General features: G+C 39.4%; 2 protein-coding genes across 5 annotated transcripts; both read left to right on the top strand.

Moving 5' to 3' along the window:
* Nucleotides 1-7570: 7570 nt before the first annotated feature.
* LOC112224011 (NADPH oxidase organizer 1) lies at nucleotides 7571-15565 on the top strand. Its single transcript, XM_024387302.2, has 8 exons — nucleotides 7571-8128; nucleotides 8281-8361; nucleotides 8484-8556; nucleotides 9248-9431; nucleotides 10450-10643; nucleotides 11151-11264; nucleotides 13805-13922; nucleotides 14398-15565. The coding sequence occupies exons 1-8, from the start codon at nucleotides 8054-8056 to the stop codon at nucleotides 15101-15103; spliced, it is 1545 nt and encodes a 514-aa protein (XP_024243070.1). The 5' UTR covers nucleotides 7571-8053; the 3' UTR covers nucleotides 15104-15565.
* Nucleotides 15566-21500: 5935 nt separating this feature from the next.
* On the top strand, nucleotides 21501-25877 carry rnf151 (ring finger protein 151). 4 transcript variants are annotated; one of them, XR_002949407.2, is made up of 5 exons: nucleotides 21501-21640; nucleotides 21743-21839; nucleotides 22279-22356; nucleotides 22590-22686; nucleotides 25091-25877. XR_002949407.2 is itself a non-coding variant. In XM_024387300.2 (5 exons), the coding sequence occupies exons 2-5, from the start codon at nucleotides 21809-21811 to the stop codon at nucleotides 25244-25246; spliced, it is 390 nt and encodes a 129-aa protein (XP_024243068.1). In that variant the 5' UTR covers nucleotides 21501-21640; nucleotides 21743-21808; the 3' UTR covers nucleotides 25247-25877. The 4 variants fall into 4 exon arrangements, 2 of the variants coding, with proteins under 2 accessions (XP_024243068.1, XP_024243069.1); XM_024387300.2 differs by having other exon boundaries at nucleotides 22251-22356; XR_002949406.2 differs by lacking the exon at nucleotides 21743-21839.
* The last annotated feature ends 220 nt before the right edge of the window (nucleotides 25878-26097 follow it).

The following is a 26097-nucleotide window of genomic DNA, read 5'->3' as shown; positions in this document are numbered from 1 at the left end:
GATGGTGACCTGCACACTGTCGAAAAAAGGAATAAATACAAAAACTGAGGCTTAAATGCAAAACAAATGTGTTTATTTGAACATCATGGTGCCCAAAAAATCATGCAAGAAAGTGCATAAATAAAAATTGAAAACAAAAAATAAACTTTTCGGCCTCAGGTCATCTTCAGTCCATCCTCAGCATCCGGTTGGAACAGGGCACATAGCTACAATATTCACTGCCAAACACACATTTATATATACAGTATATCAACTACATAGACCAGGAATAGATTTTGTCTATTTAAAATACTTTTTGTATTGCACTCTGTTTTAAAAAGAAACAGAAAGCATACATGGATGTTAGATATTTCCTGCCATTTTGTCTGTAGGTGCCTCAAGTAAAATCCATATCCTCTGACCTCTGACCTATAGCGCCAGTTCTTATCTGCGAACATTGTGTGAAAGTTCATGGGAACAGCCTAGGGGAACAGCTTTCTAATTAAATACTGGTCATTACTAATTTCACATTCCCTAACCAGTATCTAACACAGTAACATTTGTAAAATATTGACATGAGAAATACATTCTAAATATGAATTAGTACCTGAAATTATTCAACACGGGGATGTAGCATCAGCTTGAGTCAGTTGTAATGAATAAGCTGGTGAGCTCTATAGTCCCTTGTAGGAATTCCTAGACATTACAAATCAAACTATGCACAAACAGACATCAATATAGCACACTGATCGTATTATCATAATTCAGAAAAAAGTACAGCATAATTAGCATATTGCTTGCTGGTAAACATTATGATGCTGTATCATTATTTAGTTACTCAGCGGAGGCTGCTGAGGGGAGGACGGCAAATGGAATAGCATCAAATACCTGGAAAAGATGTGTTTGATGTATTGATACCATTCCATCTATTGCACTCCAGACATTTCCACTAGCCCGTTCTCCCCAATTAAGGTGCCACCAACCTCCTGTGATGGCACGAAGACACATTTAATTCTATCCCAGTCTCAGATAAAGACGTAAAAACACTATACGTCCTCCAAGATAAGTTACAGTATGTCATCCAATTTGTATGATATTGTACGACCGGGTAAGATATATGATACTATACTTCCTCCAATTCTTACGACATTGTACCACCAATATTAATTTGATGCAGGTCTACAATTTTGTTTCTGGTGTCCTTTGACAGCTCTTTGGTCTTGGCCATAGTGGAGTTTGGAGTGTGACTGTTTGAGGTTGTGGACAGGTGTCTTTTATAACAAGTTGATAACAAGTTCAAACAGGTGCCATTAATACAGGTAATAAGTGGAGGACAGAGGAGCCTCTTAAAGACAAATTTACAGATCTGTGAGAGCCAGAAATCTTGCTTGTTTGTCAGTGACCAAATACTTATTTTCCACCATAATTTGCAAATAAATTCATTAAAAATCCTACAATGTGATTTTCTGGATCTTTTTTTTTCATTTTGTCTGTCATATTTGAAGTGTACCTATGATGAAAATTCCAGGCCTCTCTCATCTTTTTAAGTGGGAGAACTTCCATAATTGGTGGCTGACTAAATACTTTTTTGCCCCACTGTATATATCCAACATGTCCATTTATAAAGCGCGTTTGATCCAGAAAAAAACAGCTTACAAAAAACACAACGTCACTACAAAATATTTCAAAAGTTGCCTGTAAAACTTTGCCAAAATCGGGGCAATCTGTGTTCAATACAGGAATGAAAACAAACCAGCGCCACTTTTCACGTCTTGCGCAACTCTCAACAGTGTACCCAGTTCCTAGTTGGCCTACTTCTTCATTGCATAAAGGAATAACCTCAACCAAATTCCAAAGACTGGTGACATCCAGTGGAAGCGGTTGGAACTGAAAACAGGTTCCTAAGAAATATCCCTTGGCAATGACAAGGCAGGGAACAGAGAGAGGCAAAAAAATAAATTCTGAACAGTTAGTCCTCTGGGTTTTGCCTGCTACATAGGTTTTGTTATACTCACAGACATGATTCAAACAGTTTTAGAAACTTCAGAGTGTTTTCTATCCACGTCTATGAATAATATGCATATCTTATATTCTTGGCATGAGTAGCAGGAAATTGAAATTGGGGATGCTATTTATCCAAAAGTGAAAATTCTGCCCCCTAGCCCCAAGAGGTTAAAAACAGAGGTCAACCAGAAATAAATATCAGACACTGTTAAAACATTAGCGCAGAGAAAAAGGAATGGATGGTTTCCCACAGAATTCTGTTTAACATTTTTGGACAAAGTAGTGCACCTATTTACACAAATGACAACACGCATCACTCAATTCAGTGCTTACTAGTTCTATGTATCAATCAGTTATTTCAGTTATATTAAAACCTGGAAAATCTGGAGAATACCCTATTGATTATAGACCCATAAGTTGAATAAATTGTGCCAATAAAATAATAACAAAGCTTATAAGCAACAGAATTGCAAAAGTCTTTATACTTTATACAAACAGGGTTTATAAAAAATGGACCAAAAAAATACAAGAACATATTTCAGTTTAATAGAATACACTAAAAAACAAGACAGAGTCATCAATAATGGCTATTGGAAAAGTATTTTGACCATCTTGAATGGCCTTTTCTATTCAAAACTTTGTCAGCTTTCAACATTCCAACTGAAAGAATAAATGTAATAAAAATATTATATAAATGTCCCAAAGCAAAAATATACACAAATAATACATTGTCAGATGAAATTGCTTTAGAAAGGGGCACAAGACAGGTATGTCCTCTCTCCCCCCTCCTGTTTGCACTGGCAATTGAACCGCTTGCCGAAATAATTAGACATGACCCAAACATAACAAGTATAAGTATTGGTAAACATTAATATATACTGAAGCTATTTGCAGATAATCTCCTGATATACATAACCAATATTGAAAACTCAATGCCTCCCCGCTGAAAATATTTTCAGAATACTCAAAAATCTCAGGATATAAAATTAATGTGGAAAAATAATAATAATGGCAATAGGAAAAATAAAACTGATGATCTACAACAATCCTTTAAGTGGGTTACAAAAAAAGATAAAATACTTAGGATGTGTCATGCCCTGACCTTAGAGAGCCTTTTAATTTCTCTATTTGTTTAGGTCAGGGTGTGATTTGGGTGGGCATTCTAGTTTTCTATTTCTTTGTTGGCTGGGTATGGTTCCCAATCAGAGGCAGCTGTCTATTGTTGTCTCTGATTGGGAATCATACTTAGGCAGCCTGTTTTCCACCTGAGTTTGTGGGATCTTGTTCAGTTACTGTGTAGCCTGCAGAACGTTACGGTCCTTGCTCTTTTTTTTTTGTTTTGTTTTTTGGTGTTCATCTAAAATAAAGAAAGATGTACGCTTACCATGCTGCGCCTTGGTCTCATTCCGATGACGGACGTAACAGGATGCTTATCCCCTACAGTTGAAGTCTGTGGCCCACGGAACTGTAATTAGCATAATTTTAAAAAATCCCCATAAAAATGTGTCAACTTAAACTCTTTTTTTGTTGCATGGGCTGCGTCTCAATCCACTGCATCTGTGGATGTCGCCCTTCTGCATCTCTGGTGAAAGGTGGCAGAGCTAGAGCAGTGTTTGTTATCGCGAAAATCGGTCTTCGGCCTACAAACTATTCTCAGTTTTGCTCTACCACCCCCACAAGCTTCACCTGTTTGAAATTTACTGCTTGACCATACAGATACTTGTATGTGTGTGGTACATAGATGAGGTAGTCATTACAAAAATCTTATTATTGCACACTGTCACGGCAGATTTCCTCCTCTTCCTCTGAAGAGGTGAAACAAGGATCGGACCAATATGCAGCGTGGTAGGTGTCCATGGTTTTTAATAAGAAAAACTAAACATGAACACAAATACAAAATAATAAAGTGAACTGGCAACGAAACAGTCCCGTGTGGCACAAACACTGACACAGGAAACAATCACCCACCAAAATACCCAAAACCATGGCTGCCTAAATATGGTTCCCAATCAGAGACAATGATAAACACCTGCCTCTGATTGAGAACCAATCTAGGCAACCATAGACTTACATAAACACCTAGAATGAACACAACCCCATATCTACAAAAAACCCTAGACAGTACAAACACCCTAGATGAGACAAAAACCATACACCACCCATGTCACACCCTGGCCTAACCAAAATAATAAAGAAAACAAAGATAACTAAGGCCAGGGCGTGACACACATAGAGTCCATAACACAGGGGTTGAATACGTATTGACTCAAGATACTTCAGGTTTTCATTTTTTATTAATCTGTACAAATGTTGAAAAAGTTATTTCATTTTGACATTATATGGTATTGTGTGTAGGCCATAAAATCTCTATTTAATCGATTTAAAATTCATGCTGTAACACATCAAAATGTGGAAAAAGTCATGGGATGTGAATACTTTTTAGGGACTGTATATCACCTAAGTGTTCAGATTTTAAACATTAGTGTTTACTTTCCCATTGTCCTGTTCAGTGTTCATCATTAGAAATTGACATGACTTTTATTCTTATGATCTTTAGGAATGTCTGTCACCTTACCTATATTTCAGCACAACTGGAAAGGACATTTGATTCAAGAAATATTTTCAATCGCATGGTGTTATTGCTACTCGACTGTGTTGAGGTAATTTCCATGAACTCTCTCAGAGTGAAAAATATGTGGGAGGGGCCAAATTATCATATTTCCCATAATGCTTTGCTGTAGGTGGATTTAAAAAAATAGTTTTGCTTTAATATTTATGTTTCCTCATGCACAATGATTGATGAATTGATCTTATAAATGTATCTAAAATAATCCAATCTGTGAGGGGTTGGACTTATCGCACCTATTACTTGTTGTTACAGTTTAGATGATTTAGGTAGTTTTACCACAGCAGTCATCCCGAGTGCAGGTTGTGGGGGATAAAATATTTCAAGTCATGGATATTCTCCCTCTGGCTGGATTCAGATAGGAATTACCAATAACTTCACAAACCACTATATTGTGACTTGCAGGTCTGATTTGGCCCATGATACAATATTTTCAGACCACAACCACAATGTTGAGAATAACTAGGCCATAACTATGAAATGTCTAATATGTGGTCACAGAGGGGTACTTTTAATGTAGACACATTCACTTAGGCAGTCACTTGGTGAAGACTTCAGGAATGGAAGGAATTAAAAGCAACATCCACGTAAAAAAACACTGTCATAGGTGGGTATCTCTGAATAAATGTGTTCATGTGTTTAAAAAGTTTAACAGGCAGCGAATAAACATGTTCTGGTGTTTACAATCTAAACGCTGTGACACGTTTTCATTGAAATTCTAAATGCCTTGACGCGTTTAAAGTTACACTATGCAGAAATCGCTCTGTCATTTTCTGGTTGCTAAAACTCTAACAATTTGCCTAATTTCAGTTGATGTGACAAAATAAGAGAGTATAATGTAGAGAATCATTGTACCATCTAAATCTTTGTGAAATATGGTTTCCATAACCAAAAATGTTGTTGTTTCAGCTGCTTGAAGCAGGTGTACAAAACTGAAAGTAAAAATAAGAAATCTACCGCTTCTTCGTTATATATATGAGTCACATTTTTTTGTGAAATTGGTCGGTCCTCCAAAAAGTTACATATTGCCACTTTAAAAAGTGTTACAGAAAATGTTCAGTTATGTGTTCAGATCCTTAACACTTGGTTTTACAGCGTGTGTGCATGCATGTGCACACACGTTATGTTGTCCCAATAAGACAGTGAGCAAATCCTCCCAGAAACAGCCAGTCATCCCCCTCGTGTCCCGTGTCCAGCCCAGCGAGGCACATGTGGTTCTTCTCCAGGTGTTTGTTGACATCCACTCAGGTCCTGACAGAGCTGACCTTTACTGACGGAGTCTGGGGGAGGGGTCCTGGCACCCCTTCAGACGCTCCCAAAGCCTGCACCCCTCAGATCCAACCCCCTATCACCACCCTCACTTTGAAGAGACACCTGGGACTGTCTCCCCCATCTAGTCATGACGGGGGAAATTAGAACCGGATGACAGGTGTGGAGGGATTGCACATGCAGCAGGAGGATTTTTATTAGGAGTCAGATAAACAGAGCCAGGGCCAGAGGTCCGTGGCAGCCAGGGGAAACAAAACAATTTGGCCCAGTTAGGAAGGTACAAATGGGGAAGGTTGGTATTAGTAGATTATTAAATCAAATCAAAATCTAATTTTATTTGTCACATGCTCCAAATACCTTACCGTACCGTAGACCTTACTGTGAAATGCTTACTTACAAGCCCTTAACCAACAATGCAGTTCAAGAAAGAGAGTTAAGAAAATATTAACTAAATAAACTAAAGTAAGAAATAAAATAAAAAGTAACACCATAAAATAACAATAATGAGGCTATATACAGGGGGTACCAATACCGAGTCAATAGGCAGGTGTACATGTCCTCTGTATCATCACAACTTTTGGTGATATTTCAACAAAGCTATTTTGTGGTAAATTGATGAAAACATTTGAAATTTTGAAAACGTTTTTTAAAATATACAAGTAGGAAAGCCTCAAGATAAATAATCCACTTGTTTAGACAGAAACATTTTGATACTTTTTGAGTAAAGTTGGATGAGTGTGTTGTGGGCAACTAGCCCCTCCCCCACCTACTAGGGGGTATCTGTTACTCCTTTATGGTTAGCGCTAGTTTACGCTAACGTGCTAGCTAGGAACTTCATTAGTAGTAAATGCTAGCCAGCTAGCTAGTTAGCATAAACTGCTAGGACGGCTAGCTAGCAACCTTACTACCAGATCGTCTGAGGTAAAATACATAAAAAAGATAACGTAACTTAATTGCAGTTGTAAATGTTTACACTAGTGACTGATAGCTTTACAGTTAATGTTACTTTATAGCCTTTTGGCTATTTTACACAGCATTGTATATCATATAGCTAGATAGCTAGCTCCATTTTTAAGAGAAAGCTTTTCAATTGGCATCTCTCCCCCTGTTTTAAATCACAGGAGGGGTCTGGATTAGATGTGAGCAGTGCAGGAGGTAGGTTCGTGAGTTGTGCTCCAATTTTACTGGGGATAGTTTTATTTGTGACCTAGGTACAAATTACAAATGTGCAATAGCAGAGCATAAGCGAGTTGCCACATCAATGTTACACTGAATTAATTGGTTAAGTTATTGTTATTAAAAGTTATATTCCAATGAATACTTTTTTGTATGAATTAAAAACACCTATTGAAAACCTTTTGCTCCTGAATGTCATTTTAAAGACTGCTGATATTTAAAATATTGTATTATTCAAATAATATTTAGTGCAATTGTACATAATGGATTGTACAGAAAAGAAACAACAAAGAAATAACAAAGACAATTAATGTGCAGGTGAGTTTTAAAAAAAAGGGACTTTACAAAAAATAGCCAATTATTTCCCTTTATAGTTTATTTGCCTAAGCATGACCTTCATCCACATACCATTTTTTTTTCCCAAACCTTGCTTTTTTGTGTCAGTGTCAGCAATTAGAGGGGGGTGCTAGTTACCCCTCTAGTACCCTATGTCTACAAATTAATCGAAGAGTAAATCTCGGCCTAGCCTGCTGCCTACCCATTACCAAACCCTTGTTTAACTTTATACATTGATGTATTGGTTCATACTGAATACTGTACTATCCTCCGTTTCTTCTGTAATTGATTTCTGTGGGTGGTGAACTGGGTGGTTAAAATTGACCGATATAAAAAATCTATCGAAACCGTCCAATTCACTTCTAGACAAGGCATGCAAAAATGTATTTCCTTTAGCCTACAGCCCACCGCCCACAGCCAGGTACAAAGCGCCACCGAGACGATGATTTTGTTGTATATGCCACGTGTTTTAAATATTTATTCACGTGCACAACCGACGAACTCAGCGCCACCCGGATCGCTCCGGTGGGCGGCTGGTGTGATAACCGACTCCGCCTCTTCTCCCAAAGTATAAATTGTACTCACGCAGCCGATAGAGTGTAAAACAAGAGACTGGAGAGGAGACCATTACCAACGAAAAGAAATAGGTCAATAATCTCAGACATGGGAGACCAGATGCGCTATGCCATCAGTGTCCGGATTATTGGAGTGATGCATAAAGAGGCATCTAAAATCAAGGTAAACCACTATATACATTAATAGTGTAATGTGTGTGTTGTTTGTGTATTATGCCATTTGTGTGTACATAAAGTTATAAATGTTTCCATATATCTGCATTCGTTGAATTTTTACATAATTATAAATTAATGTTATTTTTTAAAATTCTACAGATGTTTATGACCTCGGTTCTGTGGTCTGATGAGAGTGAAGTCATTGTCTACAGATCATTATTGGATTTTAAGGAGTTTCATGTAAGTTGAAAACTTAACCTGTACATCAATAAAGAAAATAAAAAAGGATTGATTCATCTTTATCAGCAGATGTGTTGACAATTTGTCATTCAAAACCACTATCCCTGCTCTTTTTTCAACAGAGGCAATTGAAGAAGAGGTTTCCCCTTGAGAATCCTTTCCGCAAGAGAGACAGAGTGATTCCCAAATTCAGAGGTAAATCAACAACATCACAAAAGTCTCATCTGTGCCTCACAATCTACCCCCAAGCAATTTCAACTATCCTTCACCACTCTCCTATCTCACCTCCTCCTCGGGTTCATGTTGTTGTTCTTCCTATTTTTTTTGTATTTTTTTGTAACCTTTATTTAACTAGGCAAGTCAGTTAAGAACAGATTCTTATTTACAATGAAGGCCTACCAAAAGGCAAAAGGCCTCCTGCGGGGACAGGGCTTGAATTAAAAATAAAATAAAATAAAAATATAGGAAAAACACACATCATGACAAGAGGGACAATACTACATAAAGAGAGACCTAAGACAACAACATAGCAAGGCAGCAACACATGACAACACAGCATGGTAGCATCACAACATGACAACAACATGGTAGCAGCACAAAACATGGTGCAAACATTATTGGGCACAGACAACAGCACAAAGGGCAAGAAGGTAGAGACAACAATACGTCTTTCAAAGCAGCCACAACTGTCGTAAGAGTGTCCATGATTGAGTCTTTGAATGAAGAGTCCAACCTCAATGAAAAAGTGTAACCCTTCAATTAAAAAATATAGAAAACATTTTCCATTCTTTCTCTTCACTAAATATGGAAGACATTTTCCTTTTTTTCACTGCAAATACGGAGTGCGGAGCTGACCTTTTTCATTTTCCTCTTCTGTCTACCCCAGCCATAGCTATGAGGAGAAAGATCCAGAAGAAGGATCCTAGTTGGTCAATGCGTCGGATGAATTTACTGGAAAACTACTGTAGCGAGCTGCTCAGGTGTGACCCCGTGGTGAGCTGCAGTTCAGAGGTCACCCAGTTCTTCATGCCCAAAGACCACGACCTGCAGGCAGACTTCACCAAAAACAGGTAAACACTTTACAAACATCCCTCCTTTTAATGTGGGCGTTTCAGCCTATTAAGTCATTTTTCATCCTTCTTATTTCACTACACTTATTATTAAAATCGTACTGAATGAGACCGTCTACTCTACTTACTAAATGACAACAACATTTTATGCACCTAGCACTCAGGCCGTCTCATGAAAAATACTTTCAAAGAGTTGCAACTTGCAAGGTTGCCTCTGTTCCTCTGTCTAAAGAAACACACAGCAGACAGAGATGGGCACAAAATTACTAAATGCAATTACAAAATAGAATAAAGATGCATAAAAATAAATGACTAAATACTTAAATACTTAAAATACAGAAATACATTTGCAAGTTGCCTGCCGAACAGCAACAACATTCTCAGTAATGGTTACAGAAACGTTTTAGTTGCTATGACAGTGATATGTTGTTGTTTATCTACCTCAGTTGAATGCACTGACTGTAAGTCACTTTGGATAATTGTCTGCTAAATGACCAAAATGGACCAAAATGGAAATTAACTGCAAAGCACACTGGGTATTATTATTATTAGCCTAAATGACCAAAATGGACCAAAATGGAAATGAACTGCAAAGCACACTGGGTATTATTATTATTAGCCTTGTTCCGGGGCGAAGCTCATTACAATACTACTCGGCATGCTTTGCAATTGTTAATTTTTACATATACATTTATATTTAGTTTAGCAGACGCTCTTATCACACAATAGTGGCACCCGAATTCTGATATTATTGCAGGGTGAAAGGGGGGCACAACATTGTGTACTGCAACAACAACAAAAAGTATAGAAAAGTATTTTGTATTTTGAAAATACAAATTGCAGCTCTCGAAAGTATCTTGTTACAAAATACATTGGAATGTTCAGCCCAGTGTAATACAAATGACATAATATTCAGAAGTAATTGAAATACATATTTAAAATACATGTAACATAAATACTGGCCATCTCTGCCAGCAGGTAAAAACGTTAACAACGTCTGTTTGTCTCCTCTCCACAGCGTCATGATCCTACCATCGGGGGATGGGCTGGAGGACATGAGCGGGCAGCGTCTGAGCCTGGGCAACGTGACACACCCTTTTGTGAGCCAGTCTTACTGCTGTGTGGGGCCCTACAACACCAAGGACACTAAGAACAGGCCCTTTAAAGTGGCCTTGGATGAGAGGCTGGATGTGCTCATCAAAGACCCAGCAGGTTAGAGTCCTCTTTGATTTAGTTTACAATTTTAACATAGGTTAGCCCACATTTAATTTCTCCCTCCACTGTTAACCTGGGATAGGGCAGCAGGTTAGCCTAGTGGTAGCCTAGTGGTTAGAGCGTTGGACTAGTAACCGGAAGGTTGCGATTTCAAACCCCCGAGCTGACAAGGTACAAATCTGTCGTTCTGCCCCTGAACAGGCAGTTAACCCACTGTTCCTAGGCTGTCATTGAAAATAAGAATTTGTTCTTAACTGACTTGCCTGGTTAAATAAAGATAAAATAAAAAATAGGCTCCACTTTCAAGTTTTGTGTGGAGAAGCATAGAAATCAAGACTAGTCTAATTAAGATACATTTATGGGATAATAGATACTTGCATCCTCCGTCATTGTAAATAAGAATTGGTTCTTAAATGGCTTGCCTAGTTAAATAAAGGTTAAATCAAAAATAAAATAAATAAAAGTCATCGTATATAATGTATCTGTTTATGTGTGTTCATTCAGGCTGGTGGCTGGTGGAGAACGAGGACAAACAGTTGGCCTGGTTCCCTGCTCCTTACCTAGAGATGTGTGAGGCAGAGAAGGATGGAGATGAATTGGATGGAATTCCCTTGGGGGGTAAGATACTTTTTCATCTATATTGATACATATCCTGTCCACAGTCCAAACTTAATCACAGTAAATGTTGTGAATGTTTGTTTAATATACTAAGCCTACGATGTATTGCAGTCGGCTTATGGATAAAACCATTCCAGACATTCAGTTTTGTGGTTAGAAAATTCCACAGCCAGCCAGACACTAGAGCGAAGTCCTGAACTAGATACCATTTTTTATTTTTTTTATTTCACCTTTATTTAACCAGATAGGCCAGTTGAGAACAAGTTCTCATTTGCAACTGCGACCTGGTTAAATAAAGGTGAAATAAAAAAAATATTAAGATAAACGCATAGCAGTGCGACACAAACAACAATACAGAGTTACACGCGAATAAACAAATGTACAGTCAATAACACAATAGAGAAAAAAGTCTATATACAGTGTGTGCAAAAGAGGTAGGATAAGGGAGGTAGGCAATAAATAGGTCATAGTGGCAAGGTAATTACAATTTAGCATTTAAATACTGGAGTGATAAATTACCCTCATCCCAACATAGTAGAGAATGACCAGTGATGTATATAAACCCTTATTTGCTGATGCTATGTATTGGCCATTGAGAGGCTTTGAAGCCACTGGTCGGCCTTATTGGCACTCCCCAGTAGGAGCAGTCCTCCACTGAGTACCACAATATGAGTCATAGTACCCATAAAACCTAGTGGTCAAATAGGGAATTTTTACACCATTCATTTTTCCCATAGGGGATTTTAGAAACACTTAAAATAAGTGCTGTTTCGTGTAGGCTTACCCTGGCATGACGTTTTGATAACTGTGTGTAAATATCTCTAGGACAACATGACTTTTATCAATATATACGCCTGTAGCCCCCCGCCCCACACACACAAAATGAAATGCTAGTTAGCTGCTAATGTGGCTATCAAACAGAACTACAAATGCCATTATGATCTGGATGAGACTGCCGAGTCGAGGCAAAGGTAAGAATCTCTGGATTAACTATAAAATGTTAACTAAATGTACAGTACACTGAACTAAAATATAAATGCAACATACAATAATTTCAAAGATTTTACTGAGTTATAGTTCATATGAGGAAATCAGTTAATTGAAATAAATACATTTGGCACAAATCTATGGATTTCACATGACTGGGAATACAGATATGCATCTGATGGTCACAGATACAGTACCTTAAGAAAAAATGGGCCTCAAAATGGGCCTCGGGATCGCATCACAGTATTTCTGTGTATTTAAATTGCCAATCGCTAAAATGCAATTGTGTTTGTTGTCCATAGCTTATGCCTAACCCCACCACCAATATGGGGCACTCTGTTCACAACGAAGACATCAGCAAACCGCTCGCCCACACAACGCATTACACACACATGATTTGCGGTTGTGAGGCCGGTTGGACGTACTGCCAAATTCTCTAAAATTACGTTGAAGGTGGCTTATGGTAGAGAAATAACCATGAAATTCTCTAGCAATATTTGACATTTACATTTTAGTCATTTAGCAGACGCTCTCATCCAGAGCGATTTACAGTAATGAGTGCATACATTTACATGTAATCTGTTGTTACTCCCCAACCCTGGTAATGATCATGCAGTATAGTAAGCTTCTTGATATGCCACACCTGTCAGGTGGATGTATTATTTTGGCAAAGGATAAGTACTCACTAACAAGGATCTAAACAAATTTGTGCACAAAATTTGAGTGAAATAATATTTTTGTGCGTACGGAAAATGTACCTGTTAGCAAAGGTGTCAGCTAGAGATGAGATACAGGAGCTTTCAGGGATTTGTTGTTTTGCATCATGTCTACTTTGATGATAATTAGCATTTTCGAATCTGAGCGTAAATAGTGCCGAATATATTGATAAAAGTCACCTTGTCCGAGAGAGATTTACATGCTTATCAAAATGTCATGCCAGGGTAAGTCTACACAAAACACAGGCCTTATTTTAAATGTTTCTAAAATCCCCTATGGGAAAAATGAATGGTGGAAAAACAATTGGAACTATTTCCCTGTTCGACTGCTGTGTTTTATGGGTATTATGACTCCACTGTGAGGCTCTAAACGATTGCATGTATTTAAGTATATATTTCTTGTTGTTGTGGGGCCAGTAACATTTGTAATCTAAAACAATTCTACTTAAAAAAAAAAATGTTTTAATGTATTTTTCATTTTACAAATTTATGTTTAGCTCACATAATATAATGTAAAAGTATGCATTAACGTGACTGTAATAGAATACATGTGACAAAACGAATGTAGACATTAGTAAATGCATTTCTATAGTTTACAAAATATGCAGACACGGTGACTCCAACACAGCGCCTCCTGTCAGACATGTAGTGTATATAAATCATGGAGAATGACAGACTGAGATTGCATTCCAGATTACAAGATTGCATTACAAGACATTCTGTCATGGTTTTGAGATTCCTCAAGATCCAATATCAATAAATGCCCCGAAGGCTTGCTGTAGATGATGTAGAAAGGAATCTCTATTGTTTTAACTTGCTTCCTGGTTTGTCCCTCAGGAACTCTCTACTGCGCTGTGAGGAGTTACTCCACTAAGAAGCATGACGAGGTGCCTGTTCCTATTGGCTCTGTGGTCGAGGTGCTGAGGAAATCAGACGACGGATGGTGGCTCATCAGGTATGTTAACTTGTAGCCTGACTATCTGTCTGCCTGTCTGCCTCTCAGAATGCTACACAGACAAAGCAACCAACACTGCGTTTCATTGTTGGGTCTGTAATACAAGAAAATGCAGACAATGTACAGCCTCTCATTGTCTTAGCTGAGATAGTGTGGCAACAGGTATGTGGGAGGAACTGTTGAATGCATTGTCGCTCCAAACATGATTATGGCCACCAAAAGTTAATACCTGAAATAAATTGACATAAATCAGGGAATCCTGTGGTTTTCTTACAGAGGTATTTGGTAACTAATAACAGTAAGGAGAGTAGGGATAACATAACACTTGTTGGTAGTTCCCTTTGACAAATGACGATTGATGGTGACGAACGGCGCCACTTTCAACGTTCTGACATGAGGGTCATGACCAGAAGATGTCCTCTAATCAAAAACAAACTCTTTGAACCCTGAGTGACACAACTCTTTTCCCCTCCAGGTATAAAGGCAGAACGGGCTACTCTCCCTCCATGTACCTGCAGCCTTACAACAACCCACGTGCTGGCCTCCACAACCTGCAGAGAAAGTTGCACAGCTCCTCTCTCAATTTGGCAACCTACATGGACAGCTCTACTCTCAACTTGGCATCCAGCAGAGACAGCCAATCTGGCAACTGTTACCCACCCACACTGTATGAGGAGACAGGGCTGCAGCAGCACACATCAACCCAGACCAGGGATGATCCGTACCGGGCCTCCTGTCTCCAGAAGACCCGCTCTCTAGAGCTCCTGTCTGAGACCCGTCCCGACATGGCCGTCCCTCCATCCCAAAGAGAGAGAGACCTTGAGTCAAATCCGGATCCAGCAATCCGCAAGAGCAGCATCAGCTGGACCAAGTCCTCCAACTCTGACATCAGCTCGTCAGGCCGGAATGTCAGGACGTCTTCTTCCAGCTGCAGTGAGGAGGAGCCCCAGAGCCTCCCAAACAGCCCCCGGTCTTCACCCCAGCTTCACCCCAGTCTGTCATCCAGCCCTAGCTCCAGGTCTGAGACTGGGTCCTGTAAGATGCCCACCACTGCACCCAGGGTGCCCCCGCGACCCAGGGCCCAGGAGATCCTGACCCGGTGTACCACCATGACCCGCAATGCTGCCTTGGCCTCCAGAGGGAGGCTGTTCTCCCTGCAGGACCCCGTCCAGACCCACTAGAAAGGCTGGGAGCGGTGGCGGGGGAACTGGGAGATGGGGTTAGGGTTATGGGGAACCGTGGGTGGTGGAGAGTGGGGTTTTTGGGGTTGCACTATTCTCTCCAGGTTGACTTTACATGAAGCGCAGTACTTTGAGTATGGCTTGCAATACTAGGGTTACATTTGCATAAAAATGCCTATTCTGTATGTTACGTTAACCATAATTCCATCCAACCATTTTTATACGAGTAAAGTACCTGTTGAATAAAAAAATCACTACAGGACTGATGGAAACGGTATAATTGTTAGTAAACGTTCTAAATCTTGACAGAACAAAATACATAAAACAGGGGAATAAGTTTTTGTCTGTGAAATACACTCCATGACCAAAAGTATGTGAACAAATGCTTGTCGAACATCTCCTTCCAAAATCATGGTCATTAATATGGAGTTGGTCCCCCCTCTGTTTCTTTACCAGCCTCCACTCTTCTGGGAAGGCTTTCCACTACATGTTGTAGCAGTACTTCCATTCAGCCACAAGAGCATTAGTGAGGTCGGGCACTGATGTTGGGCGATTAGGCCTGGCTCACAGTCGGTGTTCCAATTCATCCCAAAGGTGTTAGATGGGTTTGAGGTCAGGGCTCTGTGCAGTCCAGTCAAGTTCTTCCACACCGATTCCGACAAACCATTTCTGTATGGACCTCGCTTTGTGCACAGGGGTATTGTCATGCTGAAACAGTAAAGGGCCTTCCCCAAACTGTTGCCAAACAATTGGAAGCACAGAATAGCCTAGAATGTCATTGTCATGCTGTAGTGTTCAGTTTTCCCTTCACTGGATCTAAAAACAGCCCCAGACCATTATTCCTCCTCCACCAAACTTTACAGTTGTCACTATTGGGGCAGGAAGTGTTCTCCTGACATCCACCAAATCCAGATTCGTCCATCGGACTGACAAATGTTGAATCGTGACTCATTACTCCAGAGAACACATTACCACTGCTCCAGAGTCCAATGGAGGCGAGCCTTAAACCACTCCAGCCGATGCTTGGCATGCTTGGTGATCTTAGGCTTGTGTGCGGCTGCTCGGCCATGGAAAACCATTTTAGTTATTGTGCTGACATTGCTTCCAGAGGCAGTTTGTAACTCAGCAGTGAGTGTTGCAATCAACCGAGGACAGATGATTTTTACGCGCTTCAGCACTTGGCAGTTCCGTGCTGTGAGCTTGTGTGGCCTACCACCTCGCGGTTGAGCCATTGTTGCTCCTTGACGTTTACACTTCACAATAACAGAACTTACAGTTGACTGGGGCAGCTCTACCAGGGCAGACATTTGACAAACTGACTTGTTGGAAAGGTGGCATTCTATGACTTCCACGTTGAAAGTCACTGAGCTCTTCAGTAAGGCCATTCTACTGACAGTGTTTGTCTGTGGAGATTGCATGGCGGCGTGCTCGATTTTATACACCTGTCAGCAACGGGTGTGGCTGAAATAGCCAAATCCACTCATTTGAAGGGGTGTCCACATACTTTTGTATATATAGCGTAGATCATGGGATGGAAACACATTGTACTTGTTTTTTTGATTAGTTAAATGAAAAAAGATATGACAAAGTGATTTTTATGTGCACTACGTAATTACGCACAGCTTGTCATTTTCATGAAGCCAGTCTTTCGACAAATTAATGTTGAACTTTAAAAATGTGCTGACAACTTTCTGATGTTATTTATAATTGATAAACTATTGCTATTTAATTATACTTATTTAAATTAGCATGAAATGCTCACAGGTTATAAAGGTAGAAATGAATTGACTACTAGTCTTAACCTTTTAAAGCCACACTAATTTGTGCATACCCTTAAAGAGTAGGCCCCAAACCAAAAAAACATAATTTGACATGCAAATAATACTTATTTTACTAGTCACTACTACTACTACTCCTATTACTAAACGGTAACAGCTGAAACAAGCACACAAATGTTCACAAAAATGTCCCTTTTCTATTTTGAGATGAAACATTATATTCTGATGATATTTTCAATGCACCTTTCCTGTCTGATTTTAATATGAAGGAATGAGACACGTGGTTGTCTCTGAAAGATACGGGATGACACAGAATTAAATATAGTATGCTTGTATGATATAATTTGTATCTACTTTGCTTTAATATTGTAGAATGATTTTCATCATTTTCGGAGGGGCATTTTCAAGGGGGTTCAGTTTCAATGTATTATTGAAATGCATGGAAATGCTCTCGTTCTACCCCTTTAGAGTTGACCAATGACTGGTTTGTTTGTTGTAGCCTACATATCATTCTTCTGTTGGTGTCTGAAGTCACTGTTATTCCATACTGGAATTTTACTGTAAGTATTTATCATTACTGTCTGAATGCCTTATATGCAATCAACATTATCCTATAAACTTAATTCAATGTATTTGTCTTCTCTCTTTCCAAGTCTTTTTACAGTGGTCATGTTTCATATATCTTCCACCTGTATAGTAAGTATGTATTGTATTTTACAGTATTGTATTGTACTTATGTTTTGTAGTGGTCCTGTACGTGGCTCAGTTCAAAAGAGCATGGCGCTAGCAACACCAGAGTTGTGGGTTCGATTCCCAATGCGGTCACATACCAAAATGTGTGCACTGTTGTCACTTTTGATAAAAGTGTCTGCTACGTAATGGTATATATTACGGTATTACAGTACCATATTGCCCCCCACCCATCAAACAGGCCCTAGCAACTTAGTTTTGGACACATGTTTACTGTATAGGGGATGCATTTCTTTCTTGTTGTGGACTTCCTGGATAATTGGCTTATTGGTATTGTATTACTGCGCTATAGGAGCTTTTTGCTGCACCTGTACGAGACCAATAAACTTTGATTTGATTTGTTACATGTCTTGATTTGTTACAAAAAATATCAGTTTTTTTTCAACTTAATGAAAAGTCAAATCATAGTAGTAATCGTCATAGTAGTACATTTAAGTATATATAATTGAAGTCAGAAGTTTACATACAGTTAGGTTGGAGTCATTAAAACTAGTTTTTCAACCACTCCACAAATGTCTTGTTAACAAACTATATTTTTTTCCAAGTCGGTTAGGACTACTTTGTGCATGACACAAGTCATTTTTCCAACAATTGTTTACAGACAGATTATTTCACTATAATTCACTATCACAATTCCAGTGGGTCAGAAGATTACATACACTAAACTGACTGTGCCTTTAAACAGCTTGGAAAATGTCAGAAAATGATGTCATGGCTTTAGAAGCTTCTGATAGGCTAATTGACATAATTTAATCAACTGGAGGTGTACCTGTGGATGTATTTCCAGGCCTACCTTCAAACTCAGTGCCTCTTTGCTTGAAATCATGGGAAAATCAAAAGATGTCAGCCAAGACCTCAGAAGAATAATTGTAGACCTCCACAAGTCTGGTTCATCCTTGGGAGCAATTTCCAAACGCCTGAAGGTACCACGCTCATCTGTACAAACAATGGTACGCAGTTATAAACACCATGGGACCACGCAGCCATCATACCGCTAAGGAAGGAGACACATTCTGTCTCCTACAGATGAACGTACTTTGGTTTGAAAAACGCAAATCAATCCCAGAACAACAGCAAAGGACCTTGTGAAGATGCTGGAGGAAGCAGGTACAAAGTATCTATATCCACAGTATATCAACATAACCTGAAAGGCTGCTCAGCAAAGAAGAAGCCACTGCTTCAAAACCACCATAAAAAAGCCAGACTACGGTTTGCAACTGCATATTGGGACAAATATTGTAACTTTTTGGAGAAATGTCCTCTAGTCTGATGAAACAAAAATAGATCTGTTTGGCCATAATGACCATCGTTATGTTTGGAGGAAAAATGGGGAGGCTTGCAAGCTGAAGAACACCATCCAAAATGTGAAGCAAGGGGGTAGCAGCATCTGTTGTGGGGGTGCTTTGCTACAGGAGGGCCTGGTGCACTCAAAGCGATTGAGGAGCTGAGATTCTGATTCACATTACTCACTTTTTCTTGGACTCTTTTATCTTTCCAAATGAGTTCAATTCCATTCATTTCAAATGGAAGATTACTTACATGTTCAAGGACCCTTTTATCCAGAGTGACTTACAAGAGCAATTAGTGTTATGTACCTTGCTCAAGGGGTCATCGACATATTTTTCACCTAGTCAGCTCAGGGGTTCGAAATAGCAACATTTTGGTTACTGGCCAAACGCTATTAACCGCTAAGCTACCTGCTAGCTTGCTTAAACGGAATAATTAAATGCATTCCTTAAACGCAGTCATAGGGATTGCCATGACACTTTCCAGCATTTTAATGTGAGATTGTAGATTTGCTTCTAATTGAGGTGAGAATAACAGTATGTTATGTAACTTGGTTGTTTTAGGCAGGTAGCCTAGTGGTTAGAGTGTTGGACTAGTAACCAGAAGGTTGCTGGATTGAATCCCTGTGCTGACAAGGTAAAACTCTGTTGTTCTGCCCCTGAGCAAGGCAGTTATCCCACTGTTCCCTGGGCGCTGTGGATGTCGATTACGGCAGCCTCCCCACACACCTCTCTGATTCAGAGGGGTTGGGTTAAATGCGGAAGACACATTTCAGTTGAAGGCATTCAGTTGTACAACTGACTAGGTATCCTCCTTTCCCTTTGATCTCTACCAGTCTTGTCTGTCATAAGGATTAAGTCTCCTTGGCCTGGACACTGCTGGATGATAAATGAGTTTGTCTCTCAAGTTGTTGTCGTTGGTAAATAACCTCTCTCTGCATGTTGAGAAAAGGCCTTTGTTAACATGACTCATACTACAGTAAAATTGATTCTTATTTTTGGACATAAATGTCTCTTAAATGTATCATACTCAATATAAATCTTCACGGACAATATATGTTTTGCTTTTCAAAACAAGAAAACGAAAAAGCTGTTCATGACCCATTTATTAGTATGTTAAATAATGAAGGTATTCTCATAGTTTCTCTCTAAGAAATAGAGTACTCACAGCAGCAATCCATGCCTTATCACAAGCAGATTATAGTAGCCCACTATATCTAGATAGTGAAAAATATGTCAATAAAACAATAAAGGAAATATATAAAAGAGAAGAATGTGGAGTTTCCAATTCATTACATCTCTGATTGCGTCTATAATTCCCACTATTGCTACTAAAGCAAATCAACAGTGTACTTTAGGAGTGGCATTTGCAGTCAGTAACAAAGGGTTAATTGTGTTGACATTATGACTCCTTCATCCAAACACAAGGAAGAACACTGATAAAACATGTAGATGCTGGGAAGAGTAGACACATTTTGCCAAATGGCATAGTGCCATGCTTGCTTATTGCACACAGGTGTTGCTAAAAGACGGCCGGCTTATTGGGCAAATGTGAACATATTTAATGGAAAGTGACGGCAAAGACGAGGGAACGTTCCTGGCGGGAATTGTTTAGGGATCAATGATTTACTGGTGGGAATGTTTTTAAGGGAAGGTTTAAGACTGTAAGAAAGATAATAAAGATTTGTATGCATCAGGAGATTATTCAATTGAACTTTAACCCCAACTCATTGCTGATATATTGAAAAGCATTCCCATGTCTCCAATTTACTGGATGCCCGTAACGTTTTTCCAGTAAGTGAGATCAGTGCAACGTACTCAAAGCATGTCACAAGTTGGCATCCATTCAATTCAGAATAAAGGAGGGATCAGCATATATGTGGCGCTTAAGAAAGGTGACTTAATAAGACCAGTCAAAGCATCATCTCAATCATCTCACTCGACAGGCCAGGTATCTGCAGATACCCGTCACACAGGCGTCAATAATAATCCGTATCCAGAATTCTCACACTACCAACATTGCTGAGTAACAACTTCGCCCTGTCTCCATCCTTACCAGATGTTTAGAAACATTTAGCCAGTAAGTGAGACCTGTGCATTGTCTTCCCAAGCATACGTAGCATGTTGGTGTGTTTTCAAGATTCATAATCCACATAATAATTTACATTTACGGGATCATTTTCCTGCAGTAGCAAACTGGCTCAAATTAAAATCCTACATCTGTAAACACCACAGGTTTTCAAATATGCAAAATAATAGCACGCTTTTAAAAACCTTGGTTCTCATGAAAACCTTCAGCCAATGTCACAGACAAAAGTTCTGAAATGTATGATGTATAAAGTAAACCACAAAATTAAGTTGGCTGTTACTGCCTTTAAAAGGCCATTAAAATTGAAAGTGTACTTTTTATTGAATAGAGACCTCAGCTGAGTTCTGAAAGAAGCCTATTCATAGTAGCCCATTCAATGTGGCAGTCAGTCAGAACAATAGCTAGAGAATGTGTTTGGTTTGGAAGCTTTAGAGCCAGCTGCCATTCAAAGCCCTATTTCCGTTTCCATGGCAACATCTAGTCAAAGCAGTAAAGAGAGGTAGAGAAAAAATACCCAGGTGGTGAAATCACTAGCTCTGGACATTATCATGAGTTTTGAGCCAAACAGTAAGTACTATAGTGTGGGCCCTAAAACTTCAGAGAAGAGGAATGACATGGAGCTGAATGATTACTGGTCAGTTGATGTCTTATTTCCAGGGTGTTTTAGCAGTGTATTGTTGTGGCTCGGCACTAATGACTATTTGTTTGTGTATGTGTTTGTGCTGTTGACATGTAGGCTAGTTCTAACTAAGGGAGTGAGGGGCTGAGCTGTGGGAATGAAAACAGTGGCAACTGTGACCTCATGACAATTGAAAATAGAGCAGGGAAATATGGTGAGTTAGGAAGTGTAAATTATAATGAACAGTGACTTTACGGATGGAATATGGATTATGATTTTCGAGAACAACTTTGTGTCTAGAGAGCTACAGGTATCCAAAAATACATCTGCTGGTTGATATTGAATGGGGTCATTGAAAGGAACACATGGAAAATCAAATATAAAAAAGTGCCTGGATGTTGTAAATCGTCAACCACGTTACATTGTTGGGGCGGATTTGATTCTTCCTGTGTTCCTTTTCACGGATTCTGATTTATTATAACAAAGTGGCTTTGATTTGACCAACTTACTGCTTTTGACATTCCTTTGATTCAGAACTACCTAAAGTAGTGTGTGTGTATGTGTGTGTGTGTGTGTGTGTGTGTGTGTGTGTGTGTGCGTTACGACGTGTTTGTGGACGGTCCAGACTATGATCTGCTCTGCACCATCTGTAGATCTGTCCTGAGGTATCCTGTCAGAGTGGCCTGGAACCATGTATTCTGCAAGATCTGCATCCTACAGTGGCTCAGGAGGTACAGTACACTGGGTCATGTCCTCAGTGTAACCTTAACTGGTTATTCATAAGAAAATGTAGTAGCTGTGTTATTATGAAAGGTATGAAGCAACCTGTGTTTCTAGGACACAAAATGTAGATTTTTGGCATATTTTCACAGTGCTTAAATATGATGACCATCTAGTTTCTTCAGGTTTCTACTGTAGAAGTGTAACATTTTATTTGATTGATTCAATTCTGCTTTCTCTCTAGACAGGAGACACGCCCCTACTGTAGGAAACCTATCAGGTCCAGCTTTATATTTGTCATGTACAATTTGAGGAAAACTATCAGCCACCTCGGGATTAAGGTGAGTCATGACAGCCTAATGTTGCTAAATGTTTCTTTTACAAAGTAATTGGTTTCCTTTTTCTCAAGATGCAATGTGTGAGGGTCACACAGTAGGAAGGAAATGTGATTTTTCAAGCATAGAGGAACTCATGGGAGGCTTGTCAAACTTTTGTTTTTGTTTTAGGGGGATTGTGTTGTTTATTATTGGGCACAGGAGAGGGTTGTTGATTGTTTTACTGTCTACATTCATTTTTATGGCCCGGTTTTACTATTTTTTCCATCCTTATACTCTTAGAAAAAAAAGTGCTACCTAGAACATTAAAGGGTTTTTCGGCTACCCACATAGGAGAACCCTTTAAGGAACCCTTTTTGGTTGCAGGTAGAACCATTTTGGGTTCCATGTAGAAACTTTTCTACAGAGGGCTCCTCATGGAACCAAAAAGGGTTCTACCTGGAACCAAAAAGAGTTCTCCTATGGGGACAGCTGAAGAACCCTTTTTTTCTAAGAGTGTTGCCAAATTTGCTCATCTGCTTGCATGTGCCTCCTCTATATCAAGGTGTGTTGGTACTTCCCTTATGCATTACTTTTCAGCACACTAACTTTTATTATAAACTGGTGGTTTGAGTCCTGAAATCTGATTGGCTGAAAGCTGTGGTATATCAGACCATATACCACAGGTATGACAAAAAATGTATTTTTACTGTTGTAATTATTTTGGTAAGCAGTTTATAATAACAATAAGGCACCTCAGGAGTTTGTGGTACATGGCCAATATACCACAGCTAAGGGCTGTATCCAGGCACTCCGCGTTACATTGTGCACAAGAACAGCCCTTAGCCCTGCTATTTTGGCCATATACCACACCCCTCGTGCCTTATTGCTTAACTATACCGCAGGTCTATATAATCTAACTGTCTATCCTGCCCTCTATTCACCATTCATAGTGACAATACTGGTAGGTGGATTGTTTGTCCAGATCTGCAATAGGCTAACTAGCAATCATACCACACATAAATGCCTTCAAAGCTGCATACATTTTCAATATTAATCCACAAGAACAATTAGGAATAGATGATAGGCAAGTTAGAGGCAAGGTGCCTTTATTGTGCATGAAAAAACAGTGAAGACCTAAGACATGCAGTTCAGAAAGCTTGATCTTGTTTAGGGACAATAAAATGATCACACCTAGACTAGCCTACAACACCACAATACAATGATCCTACCTAGACTAGCCTACAACACCACAATACAATTATCCTACCTAGACTAGCCTACAACACCACAATACAATTATCCTACCTAGCATAGCCTACAACACCACAATACAATGATCCTACCTAGCATAGCCTACAACACCACAATACAATGATCCTACCTGGACTAGCCTACAACACTACAATACAATTATCCTACCTAGCATAGCCTACAATACAATTATCCTACCTAGCATAGCCTACAACACCACAATACAATGATCCTATATAGCATAGCCTACAACACCACAATACAATGATCCTACCTAGACTAGTCTTCAACACCACAATACAATGATCCTACCTAGACTAGTCTTCAACACCACAATACAATTATCCTACCTAGTCTAGCCTACAACACAACAATACAATGATCCTACCTAGACTAGCCTACAACACCACAATACAATTATCCTACCTAGACTAGCCTACAACACCACAATACAATGATCCTACCTAGACTAGTCTTCAACACCACAATACAATGATCCTACCTAGACTAGTCTTCAACACCACAATACAATGATCCTACCTAGACTAGCCTACAACACCACAATACAATGTATACTTGCATTATTGTTTTCAAGTGAGTTTCTACTCAAGGCTGCAGTGAAAAGGTCATTTGAATAATGGTGCAAAGGCCTTGTGATATTTCATTCCATTTGGATTAGTTGTGGGTCTACTCTCGGCAGTTTATACATTCTAAAAAGGTACTAGTAGGCCAGTCTAGGCTGTATTTTTACTTCTGATACTGAGATGTGCTGTCTGTTGAGGATCGTAATTCTCCCAAATCATCCTATAATAATGCCACATATGCCCCCAACAGGCCTAGATTTTAAGGAAAGCTTAACTAGCGAACTGCTACAACCTCCAATCTGAGAAACTGATCCTAGCGCACCTAGAACCTAACGCTTCATTAGAGCCCAAATGTGTCATTTCATCTTCAAAATGTAGTGCCTTTAGATGTGGCATAAACACAGGTACAATGTTTCAATCTGATTAGGCTACTTCAAAAGTCTCCTGTCGGCATGTGCATGTTCATCCAAAATACAATTCCTGCTTAACTATAACCTCCCCCAGTAAATGCAGAACTATCCCTAAATCTGGTAAACAACTGACCACAGTCTTCCACTTCCTCTCCTCTCTCCCCTTCTCACTATCCCATGCAGTGTAACAATGATGGTTGCTTTGCCACCTTCCCTCTGTCTGAGTTCCTTGGTGCACCGGTCAGCCCTGGAGCCAGCTCTGCCCCGTGGACTGTGGTGCTCTGCTCACAGGCCACCCAGAACCAACACAACTGCTTCCAGGCTAGAATTTCCCCTTGACAATATACAAATGATCTTGGTGTAAATGGATGAATCCTCTTTGATGATGATTATGGTTACCCCAGGCGGCTGAAGCAGCAGGTGGAGTCCCAGAGGCAGAACCACAGAGCCATAGCTAGCGCCCTCCGGAGGAAGATGAGGAGAATGCAGACACAAGTTAGGAGGCAGGTGGCACTCATCTGTGAGAGTCTAGAGGTCATGGGAGAGGCAGAGGAGGGACAGGAGGGTGAGGGAGAGGAATATGGAGAGGGGGAAGGAGAGGTGTATGAGAGGGATATGGAGAGGGGGAAGGAGAGGTGTATGAGGGATATGGAGAGGGGGAGACTACAGGAGATAGTAACACAAGCAGCAGCTCCTAAGATGGGAACAGGGTTTATTTTTGTATTTTACAAATGATTAATGACGTTTTAAATGACATAAGGGTTTTTATATAAAATAATAATTATGCGGAACTATGAAAATTAAAGAGGTTTGTATTTTAATTAAACTTTTAATTTCATGTTGGTGTGTTTTGTACAGACTGCAGATGTATTCTGATGGAATGTTTCATTTTCATAATGTTTCTATTAGGTTGATTATTGTATTCTGGCAAATCCAAATCTTGAATGATTAATAACGTGACGTAAAAACATTTCTATGTCTTGGTTTTATTCAACGGTTGTTTTCATCTTTCACATATTAAATATGGACTGTCTGATCAAAAGGACATTGAACTGTAAAAAAATGAAATCAACACGCAAACACACATCTCTTTACTGTTCCTCACATGTAAACATTGACCAAAGGTATCACTTAAAGTCTGTAATATACAGTATCTCACTACATTTGGTGGCACATCTATACTGAACAAA

This window comes from Oncorhynchus tshawytscha, linkage group LG25 (assembly GCF_018296145.1).
Source record: "Oncorhynchus tshawytscha isolate Ot180627B linkage group LG25, Otsh_v2.0, whole genome shotgun sequence".
In the NCBI taxonomy this organism is placed as follows: domain Eukaryota; kingdom Metazoa; phylum Chordata; class Actinopteri; order Salmoniformes; family Salmonidae; genus Oncorhynchus; species Oncorhynchus tshawytscha.
This window is presented reverse-complemented; position numbering and strand designations above follow the sequence as displayed.

What these genes read in the sequence shown, in the direction of transcription:
- rnf151 (XM_024387300.2), top strand. Translation starts at nt 21,809, where the DNA reads ATGACAATTGAAAATAGAGCAGGGAAATATG. An exon ending in AAATAGAGCAGGGAAATATG is followed by an intron (nt 21,840 to 22,250) that starts GTGAGTTAGGAA and finishes TGGACGGTCCAG; the next exon opens with ACTATGATCTGCTCTGCACC. An exon ending in TCAGCCACCTCGGGATTAAG is followed by an intron (nt 22,687 to 25,090) that starts GTGAGTCATGAC and finishes TATCCCATGCAG; the next exon opens with TGTAACAATGATGGTTGCTT.
- LOC112224011 (XM_024387302.2), top strand. Translation starts at nt 8,054, where the DNA reads ATGGGAGACCAGATGCGCTATGCCATCAGTGTCCGGATTATTGGAGTG. An exon ending in TGGATTTTAAGGAGTTTCAT is followed by an intron (nt 8,362 to 8,483) that starts GTAAGTTGAAAA and finishes TTTTTTCAACAG; the next exon opens with AGGCAATTGAAGAAGAGGTT. An exon ending in GCTCATCAAAGACCCAGCAG is followed by an intron (nt 10,644 to 11,150) that starts GTTAGAGTCCTC and finishes GTGTTCATTCAG; the next exon opens with GCTGGTGGCTGGTGGAGAAC.